This window comes from Herpailurus yagouaroundi, unplaced genomic scaffold, assembly GCF_014898765.1.
Source record: "Herpailurus yagouaroundi ecotype Mexico unplaced genomic scaffold, PumYag 160, whole genome shotgun sequence".
NCBI classification, from domain to species: Eukaryota; Metazoa; Chordata; class Mammalia; order Carnivora; family Felidae; genus Herpailurus; species Herpailurus yagouaroundi.
In genome coordinates, this window is record NW_024412401.1 from 35,659,271 (window position 1) to 35,680,191 (window position 20,921).

General features: G+C 36.7%; 1 protein-coding gene across 1 annotated transcript in view; it reads right to left on the reverse strand.

The window, feature by feature from the left end:
• SHOC1 (shortage in chiasmata 1) overlaps positions 1-13,782 on the reverse strand; it is an 87,458-nt gene extending 73,676 nt beyond the window's left edge. Inside the window, exons 1-4 of the mRNA XM_040481954.1 lie at positions 13,298-13,782; positions 10,330-10,410; positions 7,858-7,981; positions 2,722-2,809 (exon numbers count right to left, since the gene is read on the reverse strand). Of these exons, the coding sequence (XP_040337888.1) occupies positions 2,722-2,809; positions 7,858-7,981; positions 10,330-10,410; positions 13,298-13,366 (362 nt within the window). The 5' untranslated portion in view covers positions 13,367-13,782. The remainder of the gene's footprint in view (positions 1-2,721; positions 2,810-7,857; positions 7,982-10,329; positions 10,411-13,297) is intronic.
• Positions 13,783-20,921: the final 7,139 nt, after the last annotated feature.

Below are 20,921 nucleotides of genomic sequence, written 5' to 3' on the forward strand. Positions count from 1 at the left end.
TTCAAATATGCTGTTTCCTTTGGCTGAAATACTTTCTCTCTAGTTATTTTCTCCTTCAATGTCCAGCTCAAGCTCAGTTCCTACTTCTTTGTGAAGCTGATCTCTCCTGCTTATAAATGCACAGCCCTACCAATCTAACTCATAGGGTGAAGAGATCTTAGAGATCATCTTGTTTCTTGTTACTTAAAGTAGGTTCTTGGGCCAGCAGCATTAGCACACCTAGGAGCACATTAGAAGTGCAGAATCTCAGGCCCCAACACAGACCAATTGAATCAGGATCTCCATTTTTAATAAGATCCTCAGGTGATTCATATGCACATTAAAGTTTGAGAAGCACTGCTCCAGCATCATTATAATGACAAAGAGAATGAGGGTCACAGAGAGACAAGAACTTGTCAAAGTAAGTAGTACTTGACTTTGACGTTTCAAATCAAGACTTGAAATCCACATCTTTTGGATTTCATGGAGCAGAGCTCTTTTAACTACATCTTCCTGCTTCCTCACAGCTCAGTTTAGTCATGCAATACATACCTTGTGTTGGCCTTAGGCCTTGTGATAGACTTCATGATAGTCATATTATCATTTAATCCTTACAAGGTTAATTTTTGTTATAATTAATTTATAATTTTTAATTACAAATAATGTTTATATATTATCTTCCTAATCTGACTTTTAAATTCCTAGATGATAGAAATGGTATTTGGGGGGCACCTGGTGGCTCTGTCAGTTGAACATCCAACTCTTGATTTCAGCTCAGGTCATGATTCCAGAGTTGTGGGATCAAAGCCCATGTCTGGCTCTATGCTAGGCATGGAGCTTGCTTGGGATTCTCTCTGTCTCTCTCTCTGCCCCTTTCCCCAGCTCACACACTCTCTCTCTCTCTCTCTCAAAAAAAAATGGGCTTCTCAGGATTTTGAGTCTGGACACATTTAAATAGGTAATTTGTTTCTTTCCAGCACAACTAAGGACAACTTAAATTATTAAAAACCTGAAAACAAGAATAATAACTATATCCTTCCTAGGTCAGCACTCTTTTTTTTTTTAAGTTTATTTGTTTATTTTGAGAAAGAGAGAGAGAGAAAACACATGCATGCATGTACATGAGCAGGGGAGGGACAGAGACAGAGGAAGAGAATCCCAGGCAGGCTTTGCGCTGTCAGCAATGAGCCTGATGTGGAGTTCCATTTCATGAATCATTAGATCGTGACCTGAGCCAAAGTCAAGAGTCAGATGCTGGGATGAGCACTGGGTGTTGTACGTAAGTGATGAATCACAGGAATCTGCTCCTGAAGCTAAGACTACACTGTATATTTGCTAACTTAACAACAACAACAAAAATGTTTAACCAACTGAGCCACCCAGGTGCCCCTGATCAGCACTCTTTGTACAAAGTAAAGCAACAAACTCTTTACCTTTGCACTGGAATCTCTAATTTATGTCTATATTAATAATGTAGACTTGGTTAGATGTTCTTCCGTATATTATGTTCTGTGTTCCTACCTCTGTCATTATACTTCCCATATTGTATTGTAATTAGTTTATAAATCTCTACTCCCTAGTTTCTTGTGTTCTTTGAGAGCAGAGACTTGCATCACATAGGATGATATATAATAAATATTTGACGAATGACTGAACTAATAATAAGTAATGTTTTGACAAAGTATGTTAGAAAATAGCCTTAAATCTGCATTTATACTATAGGATAAAAGACTTACTTTATTTTATTATTTTTTAAAGTTTATTTATTTATTTTGAGAAAGAGAGAGAGAGAGAGAGAGAGAGAGAGGATGAGTAGGGTTGGGGCAGAGAGAAAGGGAGAGAGAGAATCCCAAGCAGGCTCCATGCTGTCAGCACAGAGCCCAACACAGGGCTCAATCTCATGAACTGTGAGATCATGACCTGAGCCAAAATCAAGAGTCAGTCACTTAACCAACTAAGCCACCCAGGTGCCCCCAAAAAACTGGTTTTAATTTAAGGTGTTCTATAGACATTTTCTTTTTTTTTTTTTTAATTTTTTTTTTTTTAACGTTTATTTATTTTTGGGACAGAGAGAGACAGAGCAGGAACGGGGGAGGGGCAGAGAGGGAGGGAGACACAGAATCGGAAACAGGCTCCAGGCTCCGAGCCATCAGCCCAGAGCCCGACGCGGGGCTCGAACTCACGGACCGCGAGATTGTGACCTGGCTGAAGTCGGACGCTTAACCGACTGCGCCACCCAGGCGCCCCATCTATAGACATTTTCTATAAGAAGTTTCCTTACTAATTAAAAGCATAATAACATATTTGCTTTATTTTCATGTGTCTTTTGCAACACAAGTGCATAGAGAACAGTTAATATGTGATAAATGAGAAGATAAAAAGAAGGTATAAGTCAGGGTGGAGGGGTGGCTTAGTCAGTTAAGAAACTGACTCTTGATTTTGGCTCAAGTCATGATCTCATGGTTCGTGAGTTCAAGCCCCATATTGGGCTCTGTGCTGTCACAGTGAGGAGCCTGCTTGGGATCCCTCTTTCTCTCTCTCCCTCTCAAAATAAATAAACAAAAAAAAATTTTTCAAAGAGGGTATAAATCCCCCTTTGTGGTTCAGATTAGGGCTTTTTCTTCAGATAAAAGAATAAAATCTGTTAGGGTACAAAGGAAAGGATCTTTTCTCTTCAGGTGTCTGGAGAACTTAATGTTTATCTCCTAGATGTAAAGGGAGATTGAGGTTAAGGACACATACTTCTCAAGAAAATCCTCCACAAAGAGACTTGCTTTCCATTGATCCAAGACTGAGAGATCTGTCACTCCTGGCACTGAAACAGCTGAAGCTAGAAAGCAGAATGGTAAATATTAGCTTCTAGAATTTTCTTTTACACTTAATACAAGGAAGCTAAATATGAATCTTTTATATCATGGTGTTATCTTTCTTTGTTCACAAATGTAATTTTTCCCAGAATTATACCAGATTCCAGATATTTAAATAATCATTCTCATTATTACAACTCACCCCCCAAAAAAAACCCTCAACTATAGTCAGAACAATACCACCTGCACATACCATCCTCATCTTTACAATCTCTCTTTTGCTCATACAGCCTTACCATCCTAGATATTCCTGTTCAACAACTTGTATTATTCCTCATAAAGCTTTTATTATTAACCATTTCAGCTCACTCTGATATATTCCCTTCGAAGGGCCATAATATTGTCAGTAGCACTCACTCTGGTACATAATCACAACAGCCATATTTTAAAATTTTAGGTGTCTATAGCTTGTCTCTCAAATTCGACCCTTGGTTTCCTAAAAGAAGGATCATGTCATATACTAATGTCAGAGGAAGTGACTGAGTGAAGTTAAGAGTCAAAGGAGCTGCATTCTACCACCAATGTTACTTCTTACTAGTTATTATTTTAGACAAATTACTTAATGTCTGAGTTTGCATGTCATTAAAAAAAATATATGAAAGTGTAGTGGTCAAGAGTACAGGTTCTGGAGGCACCTGGGTGGCTCAGTTGGTTAAGCATCTGACTCTTGATTTCAGTTCAGGTCATGATCTCAAAGTTTGTGGGATCAAACCCCGCCACTGGGCTCTCTGCTGACAGTGCACAGCCTGCTTGGGATTCTCTCTCTCCCTCTCTCTCTCTGCCTCTGCCCAGCTCTCTCTCTCTCTCAAATAAAAATAAACTTAAAAAGAAAAAAAATAGAGTACAGATTCTGGAATTATCCTGCCTAGATTTTAATACATGTATTGCTACTTATTAACTGTATGATCTTGGGTAAATCTCTTAACTGCTTTGTATCTTAGTGTCCTTATCTACAAATTAGAAATAATAATAATTGCCTTTTCATTGTGTTGTTGTGAAGATTAAATGGGATGAAACATATAAATTTATCAGAACAATTCCTGACATACCAATAATATCGAATAAATAAATAATAATATCTAATAAATAATATCCATTAAATTTTGGCTGTTAATGTTATTGATATTTTTAAAAAGAGGAAAAGAAATAGGAATAAATGATAAACTAATTTTTTCCTTTTGTACTTTTAGAGAAGCAGTTTCATGAAAACTGTTTTTCTTCTTATTTCCAGTCTGATTGAGATTCATTCCATTTTTACAATATTCATCCTCCCTCATGTCCTCATGCCCACTTCCTTTCTTACACACTTTAGTCTCCATAGCCAGTCCCATAACTACTCCCTTTAAAAGACTCTTGATTCCCTTGCCTCTTTTTCCCTTGTATTCACTCGGGAAAACCCCCACTCTCCACCTTGTGTACACACACTAGGACAGCTAAAAATTATTGGAAAAAAAGTCATCCAGTCGTGCTGAATGAACTCATTTCAGATTATGACCCAAATTTCTTTTTTTTTAAGTTTTAAAGTTTTCATTTATTTATTTTGAGGGAGAGATTGAGAGCACGCACAAGCAAGGGAGGGGCAGAGAGAAGGATAGACAAAATCCCAAGCAGGCTCCCAGCCATCAGCACAGAGCCTGATGTGGGGCTCAAACCCACAAAATGTGAGATCATGACCTGGGCCGAGATCAAGAGTCAGAGGCTTAACTGACTGTGCCACCCATGACCATAAATTTCAAATAGGCATCCATCATTGACAGATGATAATAGTATGCCTTCCTAATCAAACTGGCTTTCTCATTCTTTAAGACAATTATGTGGGGCGCCTGGGTGGCTCAGTTGGTTGAGCATCCGACTTCGGCTCAGGTCATGATCTCACAGTCTGTGGGTTCGAGCCCTGCATCAGGCTCTGTGCTGACAGCTCAGAGCCTGGAGCCTGTTTCAGATTCTGTGTCTCCCTCTTTCTCTGACCCTCCCCTGTTCATGCTCTCTCTCTGTCTCAAAAATAAATAAATGTTAAAAAAAAATTAAAAAAAAAAAAGACAATTATGTAACACTTTCATTTCTCAAATTTTTGATACTCATCCCCTACCTAGTCTCAGTCTATGGCCATGACTTCACATAGAAAACTGATACAGAGAAGAACTACCTCATCTTCTACCACCAATTCTACCATCTCATTGGACTAAGTACCTACAAACTCTGCCTTCCTATCTATCATAATGGAAGAAATATTCTGGCTTCTATATAATACCAACTCCTCCAACTGTGCTCTTGATACTATCCCCCTTTACTAAGCTACCCTTTTTCTTTCCTACATCATTAGTTTCTCTCTTTTTACCAAGATCATTTCCACTGGCAAACAAACATTTATTATAGTCTCTTTACTTATGACACATATTTTTTTTAATCACACATCTAAAAAAAAAGAGAAGAAAAAAACCCTCTTTTTATTGCACTTCTCCTTCAGCTAGTGCCTCAGTTTTCTATTTTACTTCATAGCAAAATTCCTCAAAAGATTTGCCTATATTCACCACCTCACATCCCACTTCTCATTCTTGCTCAGCATATTCCAATCAGGCCTCCATACCAAATGTTCCAGTTAAACTACTCTTACCAAGGACATCGATGACCTACATTTAGACAAACTAATGGTCACTATCTTCATCTTACTTGATACTTTAACAGGAACCAGTACTTTTGACCACTTAATCTTGCTTGAAACACTTTTTTTTTTCTTTTTTTTTTTTTTTTAGAATTCCACAATATCTGGTTTTTCTATCTCACTTGTCATCTAATCTAGTTTTGCCTTTTAACTGTTGGAATGTTCTGAGGCTCTGTCCTAGGCTCTCTGCTCTATACATACTCATGCTTTCAGTGACTTCATCCAGTTCCATAAATTTATGTATAATCTATATATGATAACTCCAACCCGAAACTCTAGCTGTGCTCAATATTAATATAACAAATTGCCTTCTTGATGCCTTCATTGAGATGCCTAAATAGGCATTTTGACCCAGCCAAAGCAGAGCTACTAACTCCAGCCACATTTTGGCTTCCCCACGAGCCTTTCCTTATCTTAGGAAACAGCACTACCATCCACCCACTTGCTCAGGTCAAAAACCTAGAGGAAACTCTTTATTGTTCTATTTTTTCTTTAATCCTCTCACTGTTGGTTAGACCTCTAAAATAGGCTCAATTCAAACACTTCTCACACCTCCATTACTATAAGCCTAGTTCAAGCCACTATCATCTTTTATATAAAGGGTAGGTTTACTAAGCAGTCTAGATCCTGAACCAATATGACAGCTTTCTGATTGATTCTACCATCTCTATTCTTGCCTTTCCATACTCCAAACAACCAGAATGATCTTTCCAAAGCATAAATCAGGTTATGTCACTCCCTTTTTAAAAACTGGAGGCGCCTGGGTGGCTCAGTCGGTTAAGCGGTCGACTTCGGCTCAGGTCATGATCTCACGGTCCGTGAGTTCGAGCCCCGCATCGGGCTCTGTGCTGACAGCTCAGAGCCTGGAGCCTGTTTCAGATTCTGTGTCTCCCTCTCTCTGACCCTCCCCTGTTCATGCTCTGTCTCTCTCTGTCTCAAAAATAAATAAATGTTAAAAAAAAAATTAAAAAAAAAAACTGGAAATGATTTACCACATTAGCCATAATATAAACAAATAAACTCCATATTATAGCCTACAACATCTTACATCTTTCAAAAGCTGCCTACTTCTCAGATATCCCTTTTCATTAACTTGTCACAATGGCCTAATTTTCTGGTTATTACACACATCAAGTTTATTCCTGAGTCAGGAACTTTGCATTTGCTTGAAAGCCTTCTCCCCCATATCTTTTTATGGTTGTTGCCCTCTCATCATTCAGAACTCCACTCAACTGTTTGCCCCCTTCCCTAACTATCCTAGGAAATAGTGCTCCCTACCAAATTTCATATCACATTACACTATTGTGTCTTCTCTACACATTTATTTATACCAGACATTAGTGTATATATTTAATTGTTTTATTGCTGCATCCTTCTTACCAGTCTGAAAACTCACTAAGGGAAGGAACTATTTTTGTCTTATTAGCCACTGTCCTTAGCACCCAAAAAACAGTGCCTAGTCCATAATACATGCTGAATAAATGTTGTTAACTGACTTGACTCCTCCATGGAAGGCTTCCTCTTTCTTAAATCCATGACATGATAAGAGCAAAAAATAACATTTTGTACATAAACATTTAAAAGTAGTTTTATACATAACAGACTCTTATATATGGAGAACAAACAGAGGGTTACTGGAGGGGTTCTGGGAGGGGGGATGGGCTAAATGGGTAAGGGGCATTAAGGAATCTATCCCTGAAATCACTGTTGCACTATAAGCTAACTAACTTGAATGTAAATTAAATTTAAAAAAATAGAAAAAAATAGTTTTATATTCATTGTATCATTCCATTTTAAATTTTTTTTTTTTCAACGTTTATTTATTTTTGGGACAGAGAGAGACAGAGCATGAACGGGGGAGGGGCAGAGAGAGAGGGAGACACAGAATCGGACACAGGCTCCAGGCTCTGAGCCATCAGCCCAGAGCCCGACGCGGGGCTCGAACTCACGGACCGCGAGATCGTGACCTGGCTGAAGTCGGACGCTTAACCGACTGCGCCACCCAGGCGCCCCATGTATCATTACATTTTAAAGTAGCCCTCCTACAGTTAAGCAAGACCTTATTATATAATACAATAAGTGTTTACAAGGCTAGAATATTTTAAGATTTCATCACCTACATATTTATATTTGTTCTATTCATATCTAGTATAAGCTTCCCAATTCCCTACTTTGTCACCTAAATTGTCATAAAAATGTTAATTTGTAACCTTCTTGGAGTTCTGATATGAATAAATGCAATGCATTTTTATTTTATAAGGAAAGCACTGTATTTTCTTAATAATTTACTGTGCTAAACTCTAAAATCATTTTTAAAATAGATTTTTGAGAAATAAAAATAAAACATACCTCTCATCCATGGCCTCCTATACTTATTATCAATAACTCCTGCATAATAATTTCCATCTTGATATAAACATGAAGGGATTCGAAGCAACAAAGCATCTCTGCAAAACTTCTTTCTAACTATATTCTATGTAAGAAAGATTATAAAATCTTTTAATATGTTTATCAGATTTAACTATCAGTGTTCAGAATATTAAAATTCTCTATTCTTTTCAATTTATATTATTTTTATTTAAAAGCAATACCTGCTCATTATAAAATATCAAATAACACAGAAACACATAACTGAGACAGTCAAGGTCCCTAGCAATATCAGTTATACTTTGGCATATTTTCCACAAAATTCTCTTAGTAGGTTAGGCTAAAATTTGTGTGTTTGAGTGTGTGTGTGTGTGTGTGTGTGTGTGTGTGTGTGTGTGTATGTTGGACAAATATGAGACCACATCATTTATACAGTATGCCACTTAGCAATGTGCTTTTTTCTCACTTAGCAGTACAATATAGTTGTCTTAATTTGATTTTCTATGTCTACAAATTATTAAACTTGTGACAACCAGCAAATATGTCTCTATCTTTAAAAAAATATCAATAAACAAAAAGTATTTCTTCAACCCTGTGGTCTACAGTGTGCCTTGGAAAAATGCCCTGCTATTCTCAGGTTATCAAAATCCTATTTATCTTTCAAGGCCCATCTAAAGCAATATCTCCTCTATGAAGCTTTTCCTCAGTGACTCTCAACCTCCCACAGAATTCATTATTCTTTTAATTAGGACAAATGATAGTTTCTTGCATCACTTCCCAAGAGTTTGCTGAAGGTGTTATACATATTAAATAAGAGGTCTTGATCACCCAAAACTAAATGGAAAGATGAGTTAAAGTAATTTAAATAAAATGCAGACCAAAGATGCATAGTAAAAAAACCAAAAAGCTTGATTTATACTTTGTCCAAAAAAAATGAAATAAAGTTATAAAAATTAAATTTTATATCTAAACAAAATGTTGTTTATAATTAGCTTATAATCATAATTGCTTTTTTGTCAGAATTTTCCCATAAGCTATATTATATGACACGCATGATATTAGTCATTACTTTACCTTTGATCATAAAGAAGATATTTTTTAAAAATATTTAAGCAAAATATTCCCAAGGCATCTCTGACTCCTTTAATATTCAAACCAATGTCTTCCTCTTATCTGTAACTAATCTAATATTGCAAGATCTTCATTTGACAATAGCTTTACCTGTTATTTAAGTGGTGCCTCAACACTGTTTTCATGAACTTTACAAAATCCTACAACTTTTTCAAGATTTGCCATTGATTAGTATCATATTTGTACTATACCATGGAGTGCGATCCACCAGGAAGAAACTAAGATACCATAAACAAGGATAAATTCTGAGGATGTTTGAATACAGACTAATTTTGAAGTGGCCAATATATTTATAAATATATTTGTTTAACAATGACTTCTGATTCCCTACCATGTATATGTTATAACAACACATTTACCTCCCTCAGTTATCAAAAAAATAAAACTTGAAAATGTCCAAATATCTCTTTTTTCCTATAAAACGTTAACAGTTTTAATTACATTGGAGTAATTTTTTTTCCTGGTAATGAGGTCAAGATTATAAAGAAAATCAAAATATCGCTAGTCAATTACGATCATTAAGAACAATGAATTGTTGTATGATGACTATTCCATTTAGTTTCTTAACAATGTGCTGGACTTAAATCTCAGCTTTGTATAAGCTATTTAAGTTCTCTAGACATCAATTTCTTAACCTGTAAAATTCTAAAACCTATGTAATCCTGGCATCTAGCTCTTTGACTAGTTATGATGGTCAAATGACATAATCCAAGAAAAGAGCAAAGTATCTGTCCCACAGTTAAGTGGTCAATACACGCTGTTACTGTTATTTTCTCATAAAGATAACTAGGGCTGCTTTCCCTCCATTCTTTTCAAGAAAGATCACTCAAGAACGTTCATAAAAGGAGCCCAAATTTGCCAAGAGTTTCTATTTTCTTCTGCTGACAGCTTCAAATTCAGTTACATTGTCAATAATTTCTTTCCAAAAGTGGTATTTTAAAGGTATATTAAAAGTGGGAAGCGGGGCACCTGGGTGGCTCAGTTGGTTGAGCGTCCGACTTTGGCTCAGGTCATGATCTCACGGTTTGTGAGTTCAAGCCCCGCATCAGGCTCTGTGCTGACAGCTCAGAGCCTGGAGCCTGCTTCTGCTTCTGTGTCTCCCTCTCTCTTTGCCCCTAACCCACTCGCATTCTGTCTCTGACTCTCTCAAAAATAAATAAACATTAAAAAAAATTTTTTTTTTAAAGTGGGAAGAAATTTTAAATCTCAAAGTAATTAGAATAAGGATTAATCTAAGGACTACTATAAAATTATCATAATCATGTAATAAATGCACTTTTTATATCATAATTCTTAGTAGTCAGTGATCCAATAACACTCTACCTCATATAAATAGTCTATTGCACAATATTTGAATGTTGAAAACATATCTTCTTTCTCTGAAAGTCGTTCAAATTTCAGTATCTGGAAATAAAAAAATTAACATTAAATGTTGGTAAAATAGCAAAGCAAGGAGTAGAAAACCATTCTTAATCACAAAACTGTGGTTCATTCATTTTATTTTATTTTTAATGTTTATTTATTTTTGAGAGAGAGAGAGCACAAGCAAGGGAGGGACAGAGAGAGAGAGGGAGACACAGAATCCAAAGCAGGCTCCAGGCTCTGAGCTGTCAGCACAGAACCTGATGCAGGGCTCGAACCCATAAACCGTGAAATCATGACCTGAGCCAAAGTTGAAAATGCTTAACTACTGAACCACCCAGGTGCCCCTGGTTCATTCATTTTTAAAAAGATGCTGAATTATATTTTAAAAAAAAAGTTAACTCTAAAAATAACATTTATTACTATGATCTAAATCTAATATGAAAATAACATGTTGATATAAAATTGTTCATATATTTTTCATATATGTTCATATATTGTTTAATCCACACAACTTCTGGTTGGTAGATTGAAATATATACTGTGATCATTTTGTTGCAAAAGAGGCAGGAATTCGCAAGACTGGTACAGTTGTTTTCTCAAGAGAATCATATTTCTTAAGTAGTGCTGAAATAGCATAACCACAGGCAAAACTTTGCTGAAGTGGAGGAATAGAATTTGGGAAATTCTGCTCTTACTTAAAAAATAAAAAGCCCATGGGGCACCTGGATGGCTTTAAGTCCAACTATTGATTTCAGATCAGGTCATGATCTCACAGTTCATGAGATCGACAACTGCGCTCACAGCACAGAGCCTGCTTGGGATTTTCTCTCTCCCTCTCTCTCTCTCTTTGCCCCTCCCCTGCTCACATGTGTGTTTTCTCTCTCTCTCTCTCTCTCTCAAAATAAATAAACTTAAAAAAAAAATAAAAGTAAAAAATAAGAAGCCCAGGGGCACCTGGCTGGCTCAGTCAGAAGAGTATTCAACTCTTGATCTTGGGGTCATGAGTTCAAGCCCCATGCTGGAAACAGAGATTACTAAAAAAATAAAATAAAAACTTAAAAAAAAATTTTTAAAAAAGGCTGAAGTTAGAATTTCCTAATAGCTCATTTGGAATAAAGCCACTATGACATATTATTCCTAGGTCAATGTGTCATTATTGATAAATAAACAAATTCATCTAATGAAACAGTAAGTAAAATTTGGAATGCTGAAAGAGTCTAAGATGATTCTCATTTATGTGTGAACTACAGCAGTTATAGGCTGGAAGGGTCACTCTAAGACAGAGTCTAGTTTATCAGATAGTTTTCAGCCTTTTAATTAGTCACTTAAAATGTTTTGGGGAATTCAGGTGTAAGCTAGGAAGTCTTCATATGGTTGTTTGTAAGTTTTTAGTGAGTAAAATAAACATTTTCATCCAAATGGTTTTGCCTTAGTTTCATTATTATTTTAAATTTGTTTAAGGTTTACCTGTTTCCTTATCTATACTGAAGGTACTGCACCAGAAGACCTTAAGAGTACATCTACATTAATTGACTATGAATCTATTATTTTCAATCATCATCAAGTGAACATTCTTAACTACTCAACTACTGTACTATAAAAACTAAGAGCAAACTTGTTAGTGAATACAATTACTTTATTTGATTAATGAATCAGAAGCCATTTTGTATATTACAATAAGCTTTCCAATGAAAACAAACCCAGTAAGTTATTTGGGTTATTTCTAATATTGTTTGATTCTGTGGTATCAACAAATGTAGGGAATAGTGTTGGAGTCCTCTTTCACTCTTAATTAAACAATGCCAACATAGCATTTTTTTTTTTTTTTTTTACTGGTGATTACTTCTCTGGAAATATTTCCAGTCATTGTACTTCCATACCCTTCCCACACAGTCCGTCCTTGATCTTTGAAGCAAATATTAATTTAGAATTTCCGCTTCTTGATATTGTGCTTTCATAAAACATTATCTGATTGTGCCTCATTCTAAATTTTTTTTAATGTTTATTTATTTTTGAGAGACAGAGAGAGGGGCACAGGCGCCCCTATGCCTCATTCTAGAAGTCACTTCAAAAAGTTTAAAACTGGGGCACCTGGGTGGCTCAGTTGGTTAAGCATCCAACTTCAGCTCAGGTCATGATCTCACAGTCCGTGAGTTGGAGCCCCGTATCAGGCTCTGTGCTGACAGCTCAGAGCCTGAAGCTGCTTCAGGTTCTGTGTCTCCCTTTCTCCCACCCTCCCCTGTTCATGCTCTGTCTCTCTCTGTCTCAAAAATAAATAAACATTAAAAAAAAATTTTTTTTAAGTAAAACAACCAACTCTACTTAGTTTATCCATTCAGTTATTGTCAGCTTTTATCTTAAATTTTCCTTTCTTGTGAAGCCTAGTACCTCTATCAGCTTCAGATTCATCATTCTCAACAGCTACCTTAAATAATAATTACTGTTGTATTGAAGTTAATCATTTAAATTCATGCTGAACATATAGAACTTAAATAAGATACTATACACCATATATATTCATAAAATTTCTTTCACCTGTCAACTTTATTTCATTGCATTACAGGTATTTGAACCCATCTTATAATAGTGGAAAAATAGGAAGAGAGATAAATTGGCCTGAAACCAAGCAAAATCATGGTTAAAGAGAAGGTATTTTTAAAATAATCAACTTTTGGGGCACCTGGGTGGCTCAGTCGGTTGGGTGTCCGACATCGGCTCAGGTCATGATCTCACAGTTGGTGAGTTCAAGCCCGGCGTCAGGCTCTGTGCTGACGGCTCAGAGCCTGGAGCCTGCTTCGGATTCTGTCTCTCCCTCTCTCTCTCTACCCTCCTCCGCTCACGCTCTGTCTCTATCTCAAAAATAAATAAACATTAAAAAAAAAATCAACTTTTGAATTGCAGCAATTCCTGAAATATTTTTCCTTACCTGTTTAGGAAAATTTTCTGTCTCCTGTGCTACCTCCTGACAGGTATCTGGGCCAAAATAGAAATGCATATAAATAATTAGGTCAGGCTTTTATGCACAAGGCCAGAGAAGTAAGGCACAAACTTTTTTCCACCCAGCTTTACTGAAGTGTAATTGAGAAATAAAAATTGTATATAGTTAAAGTGTACATATGTATAATCGAATATTATTCCCCAAATTATTTAAGACCACAGACAAGCGAATGTGAATTTTAGGGCTGGCATCCCATCTCCTCCCACCAGCCTAAGACATATGGAGATTTCTCCCCTTCCTCAATCCATTGCCTAAAACCACACTTTAACCATGTAAAATCCCAGAGCAAGCGAGGTTCACGTAGTTTCTCATACTATATCATCTATACAACTTCTCATTAGTGGGTTGAAATCCCACTGGCCTTTCTGTGCCCTTCACACACTCTATTCTCGCCTAATTAGGTTACGTGGACCCTGGTTCTGGAGTCTTGTCTCCACAGAGCCATATTAACTGGACCTCAAAAATAGGTTTTCCAGAAATTTTGGAGCTGCCATACTTTAGCCCCATCCTGCGCTTTTCTTCCCCTCAGCTCAAGAACACCTTCCCTCCCTTGTCTCCTAAGCCTCTCAGGGATTCTACCTCAGCTAAAAACGCCGCGCACCTGCCCTCGCCGGAGAAAATTCCGGCCTACTGAACATGTGACCTCTGGCCCTGGGCTCAGCACTGGCATTGGCCAGCCAGGCCAGGTCCCGCCCCCCGCATCCGCCCCCGCCCCCACCCCGCCCCTCCGGTTTCAGGCACTTCCGCCCCGGGCGCCCCGGCGAGAGAAACCTTTGCGGCACCAAGCGGAGGGTGGCTGTGGAGAAGGGCGGGAAGCTAGAAGGAGCTGGTATGAAAGGTAGGGAAGACCAGGCAAAGGAGTCTGGACTTCATTAGTAGTAGCAGCTCCAATGTTACTAGCTAATCCTGAACAAACAGGACAGGGCCAGAAGAAGAGCAAGGGCAGAAGCATAGCAGAAGTAAAACAGAGAAGATTTAGCCACCAGAATCAGGGAGAGAGGAAAGGAAAAGGGAGGGGCAAACGTGTCTCAGGTGTCTGGCTAGGTGCTGGCAATGCCTTGGCGGCAGAAGAGCATTTGAGGAGGAGCAGGAGCATAGCTAGAATTGGGACACGCAGATTGTACACTTTGATTGATAGCCACCCCTTCACAAGCACGCTCACTTAGGAATCACTAGACCCACCTGATAAGGAAGAATTGTTTCTTTCTTTGTATTTCTTAACTCCTTCTTCCTTTCTGTGACATAGCTTGGCATTAAATTTCTTCCCAGAATATTGCAGGAGGTAGCATGTATTTATTTCACTAACACACGGGTGTCTTTCCAGTTCATTGTTAGCAAAGTACTAATCATGAAACATCAGTGGATGAGCCATCTTATTCTCTCAAGTTACAGACTTCATTCTATTTTGCACAGGTTGGTGTGGTTTGCTTCACTGATAGGGATTTCATGTTTAGCAATAATCAATATAAAGATGTTCATTTGGCATTGGGGTATATTACTATGCATTCCTGGATGTATACTTTTTATTAAAACTAATTTTGAATTAAATAATTTTGTAAAAATTACAAAAGTAACACATAATTATACTCATTGTAACCAGTAAAACCATCCAAAGGTGAATACAGAAAAAGTAATCTCTATTACTAACCCTATTCTTAGGTAACCAATGTTAACAATCTGGGATGTATCTTTTTATACCTCCTTGCATGTTCATACAAATTTATATGGGCATGCGCACACAAAATAGTCTAGCCAATTATATAAAAATGGGTGACTTATTTTCCATACTAAGCAATACATCTTGAAGAAACTTCCAGATCAAGATATATATATATTTAACTCATTTTTAACAGCTGCATAATATTTCAGAGTAAAGATATGCCATAATTTATCCATTCTACTACTGAAGGATTTAACAGATTGTTTTTAGGTTTTTTTTTTACCTTGAAAATAATGCTGCAATAAGAATTCTTAGACATACGGTTTTGAATATTATTGCTCTTATTCCTGTGGTATAGATTTGTGTTGCTTCACTGGCTCAAATGGTAAGAACATTGCCAATTTAATAGATATTGCCAATTTACCTTCCAAAAATGTATAGCAATTTATGTTAACAGTGCCTGAGAGGGATCATTTTCCTGAATACTCGACAGAAATGAACATTTTGCTCTTTAAAAATGTTTGCTGGTCTGACACATGAAAAATACTATCTCATTATTGTTTTTTCACTTTTCTGATTACTGCTGAGTTTAAATACTTTTTAGATGTTTATGGGCCCTTTGGATGTCTTCTTCCATGAATTCCATTAATTGCCTAATTGTGTGTGTGTGTGTACAAGATCAGGCAATTTTTCTATTCAGTAGGTTGTCTTTTGAAGATCTTGTATATAGGTACATTAGTTAGTATCACATTTGACTATATAAATAACAGAAAATTTCCAAGCAATATGAAATGTATTTCTCTGTCATGTAAATGAGGTACAGAAGTAAAAGGTTCAAGTCTGATATGACAGCTGTGCCCCACAAGGTCCTCAGGGACTTAATCATCCAGTTTATTACTCTGATATTCCTGTGTTGTGGTCCTTGTTTTCATGGTCTCAGGTGGCAGTATTTATGGTTCAGTCAGCAAGATGGAAGAAGGAATGAAAAAGAGGAGAGGCCCAGGGTGCAATGTTTCTTTATATATCTGTAATTAAAATTGTGAAATATAATGTTCATAACAGAAAGTGCGTAAGACAATCTGTAGTTTAAAACATCCATGCAACCTCCAGTCAAGTAAAGAAACAGAGTATTGCAAGAATTTCAGAAGCTGTGTTTCCTTTTCTAATCACAGCTCTCCCTTGAGGAAGTCTCCCCTAGACCTAGAGATTACTATAATCCTGACTTTATGGTAATCATTGCTTTTCTTTTCTTTAGTTTCACCCAAGTATATATTTCTAAATGATATAGTTTTGCTTATTTTTAAATATTGCTGTATGTGTTAGTTTGGTTTTGCTTCTATTCAGTGGATGCTTTGGTAAGTATATATGTTAATTCAATTTCATTGCTGAATACATTGTATAAACATACCTCAATTTATTCCTTCTGCTTTTTTTAACTCTTTTTTTTTTTTAATTTTAGAGAGAGCACAGGAGTGGGGGAGGGGGCAGATGGAGAGAGAGAAAGAATCTTAAGCAGGCTCCGTACTCAACACAGACCCCTATGTGGGGCTCAATCCCACAATGCTGGGATCCTGACCTGAGCCAAAACTAAGTCAGCCACTCAACCAACTGAGCCACCCAGGTGCCCCTATCCATTCTACTGTTGTTGGACCTTTGGATTATTATAGTTTTGGGTGATTACAAATAATGCTGCTCTCAATATCCTTATACATATATCCTAGCATACATAAATGTTTTTTTCTGGAATATAATTTTAGGAATAAGTTTCTGGGATTATCGAGTGCTCATATTATCACATTTATTCAATAATGGCAAACTGCTTTCCAAACTGATTGTACCAATTTCCACTCCCACCAGCAATGTTTGAGAGTTCCTAGTGTTCTGTAACCTTACGAACCTTTAGCAGCTTCAGATTATTTAATTTTGAGTATATGGTAAGTATCTAGTTGTCTCTCAAGGAAAGTTCCCATAAGCTGCCACATGCCACTTCTGCTTACATTTTGTTGGTTAGGCCCTAGTCAGCTGGTCACTCTTAGCTGTAATAAAAGCTAAAAGATTTATTGTTTATTCTGGACAGTTGTGTGCATAGTTACAACTTGGAGATTCTATTATTAAATAAGAAGCAAAGAACAGATTTTTTTTGAGAAATATATAGTAGTTTCTGCCACATTAAAAATAATAAAAATAGCTAACTTTATTGAGTACTTATTATGTGCCAAGCACTATTCTAAACACTTTGCAACTACTTATAAACTAGATACTATATTACAAACCCCAGTTTACAGATTAAAAACCTGGGACATTGAAAACTTAAGTATCTTTCCCAAGATTAAACAACTAGAAAGTATGAAACAGAATTGCAAATCCAAGTAGCCTATTTCAGAGTTCATGCTTTTAGCTAGGCCATAGACTCTTTAAAAGGAATATTTGCTTTTGTTCTGACATATATTTTATGAAGATTTTCCTCCTGCTTATCTTTGGAAATTTATAGAACTAGTTTTCTTTATATATCTGTAGTGAATTTCATCATATCTAAGTCATCTGTGGTATTTTTTTTCCTCAGATATATCTGCATCATTTCTAAAATGATGCATCTGAAAAGAATCTTACTTAGAACAATTACTTTTCCCTATAAATTTTAATTAAATTTTTTTAAAAATTTTTTTAACATTTTATTTATTTTTGAGACAGAGAGACAGAGCATGAACGGGGGAGGGGCAGAGAGAGGGGGAGACACAGAATGGAAGCAGGCTCCAGGCTCTGAGCCATCAGCCCAGAGCCCGACGCGGGGCTTGAACTCACGGACCATGAGATCGTGACCTGAGCTGAAGTCGGACGCTCAACCGACTGAGCCACCCAGGCACCCCAATTTTAATTAAATTTTAATGCACCATTATTTGCACTATTGTTTTGTATCTATTATTTATTTATATATTTTTAAAAGTTTATTTATTTTGAGAGAGAGAACAAGAGTGAGCATGCATGCATGGGGAAGGAGCAGAGGGAGAAGGAGGGAGAGAATCTCAAGCAGGCTCCATGCCCAGTGCAGAGCCCAATGCAAGCTCCCAACCATGAGATCACAATCTGAGTAGAAATCGAGAGTTGGACACTTAACTGACTGAGCCACCCAGCCGCCCCTCATTTTGTATCTAGATGGAAATAAAATATGTTTAAAACACTTGAATATAAACTAAGCTGAGGAGACATAAAGGAAGCCGGAAAAACCCTTTACTCTTCAGATCAATTCCACACATTTGTGGAAATGTCTTATAATAATACAGGCTTCGTTGTTGTATTCACATGTTATGCTGTTGAGGACAAAGTAGTGATGTTTCAGGTTTACTGAGAACATACTTTGTGCCAGGCACAATGTTAGACACTGAAGATGCAAAATAAGGAAAACACATCTTAGCCTTTGAGAAGCTTACAAATCCTTGTTTGATGTTGCTCTTATTTTTTTAATGTTTATTTATTTTTGAGAGAGTGAGACACAGAGTGTGAGAGGGAGAGGGTCAGAGAAAGAGGGAGACACAGAATCTGAAGCAGGCTCCAGGCTCTGAGCTATCAGCACAGAGCCCGATGTAGGGCTCGAACTCACTAACGGCGAGATCAGACCTGAGCCGAAGTCAGACGCTCAACAGACTGAGCCACCCAAGCACCCCTGTTGCTCTTATTTTTCAATTTTCTTTTCTTCAGGCAATTCTGTACACTGCCGCCAGGGTGACATTTCTGAAACAACTGAGAACATCACTCCCCTGCTCAAACTTCATAATTTATCAAATACAGGATGAAATCTGAAATTCTTAGCATAGAACAATTACTCAACCCCATTTACTATGGAATCCTGAACAATTGGCCATTCTTTGAATATCTCTCAGATCCTCTGAATTCCAGGTCTTTGTTCCTGCTGTTTTATTTGTATTCTGATCATACATTGTAACCCTATTTATTCTATAGGGTTTAGTTTGAATGTTTCCTCCTCCCACTTAGAATTAGTTGTTACCTTTTTGGCACTCTTATAGTTTTTCTCAGTATCCCACTTTGGGCAGTTTTCATACTTTACATTATAATTGTTTTGTTCATGTCCACCTCTCCTATCAGATTGTTGTTTTCTTGAGATTGTGGACCATGGACCACATTTTAATTATCTTTATACACTTTGTAATACTAGCATAATTCCTTAATGCTCTAAAATAGATTTTAATTCACTACTTAAAATTTGGCACTAGGTCATTTTGAAATAATCAAAAATTTTCTTGCATTTTGTATTAAGTATAGGCTTTCAGCATTTTTACAGGAGCATTAATGTGTATGAAATATTACACACACATCAGCCAAAGTGAACATGACATAAATATGGCAGATAATCAATTTGAGACAGAGTTGCAGATCAGTCTGAATCAGATTATGCAGAAAATCTGGATATATGGAATGAAATAATATTGCACAAATGTATTGCATAAGTAATTTGTCTTGTGGTTGCTAATTTGTGGGTGTAGTCTCACATGCTATCTTTTGATCAGTAAGGGACTATTTTACATTAGTAGGATGAGAGATATATTTTGGCAAAACATATTTAATCTAATTAAACTAGAATATAATGATAAACTGGTAGCATTAACATGTAAAGAAATTTTCACAAGTATAGAAGGGAAGCCTAATATTTCATATTCATGTAGTTTATATTTTTTTCAAATACAGAAGCCAAATGTTATTGTAGCCTACTTTTGAAACATCTCTTTCTCTAAACGCTATCACCTTTCTCTTCCATATGTTGAACCCTTCAAAATTTTTCCAATTATGAGCAATCTCATATCTCATATGTGTATCATATCTTTTACACATATTGAAAAATTCACTTAAGCTAAGCTTCTGGCCAGGATAAAAACTTTATCCATGCTTAGACTTGATTCTGTTCCCTCAAAGAAGACTTACGCTGGAGTAAACAGTCCATTTCCTTCTGAAAAATGGAAGAGCTAACTCTATCTACACTTTAGCATTTCCCTTGGGTAATGTTTGTCCTAACACTTCTTATATTTTATGGTCCAGTGAAATTAAGCCATTTGCCCAAAATTACATAGGGGGGACAGGAACACAGGTCTTCTGACTTCCACACAGGGAGGTGAAATTGTTCAGTCATCAACTTATCCATTAGTTATTTTCAAGCACATATTATATGCCAAGAATATGCTAGCTGGGGAGAGCAAATGACTCTACTCTTGTCAATGTGACAGGGAAAATAAGATATTTTCATAAATAACTAGTTATTCCCTGAGGAAATTAATGTCATAAGAGTTACAGGAGCTTAAAAGGGAAATAATGTTTTATTGCTTTAATAAATAAGTTGGAGAGATACAGAAGAGTAATTGAGTAGATAACTCATTTAGCTATTTCACCAGATTAACCACACCTATGGGAAATCTAGCTGTTTGAACCACAAAAACATAACAGCACCACTGTGTACCTAATGGAAAATAAAGTGACTTATAAAATAAATAACTTCTCAAGGCCTAAACTGCAAATTCAAACTACAATAAGTTATAACAAATATCCAGGGTAGCCAATATCATCCCTATAAGAGATGGGAAAACTATTTCTCTTTTTCTCTCCAAAAGAAGTCTTAATGTTGTTTCATAAACAGCAATTCTCACCACTTCATTTTTTTTTTTTTGAAAGACAGAGAGAATGCCCATGCACTTACGCACATAAGCAGAGGACAGGCAGAGGCAGAGGGAAAGAGAGAATCTCAAGCAGGCTTCTTGCCCAGTGTGGAGCCCAATACAGAGCCTGACGTGTCACAACCGTTAGATCATGACCTGAGCTGAAATAAAGAGTTGGACACTTAACTGACTGAGCCACCCAGTCAAAATTCATATTTTGAATTTAGACCCA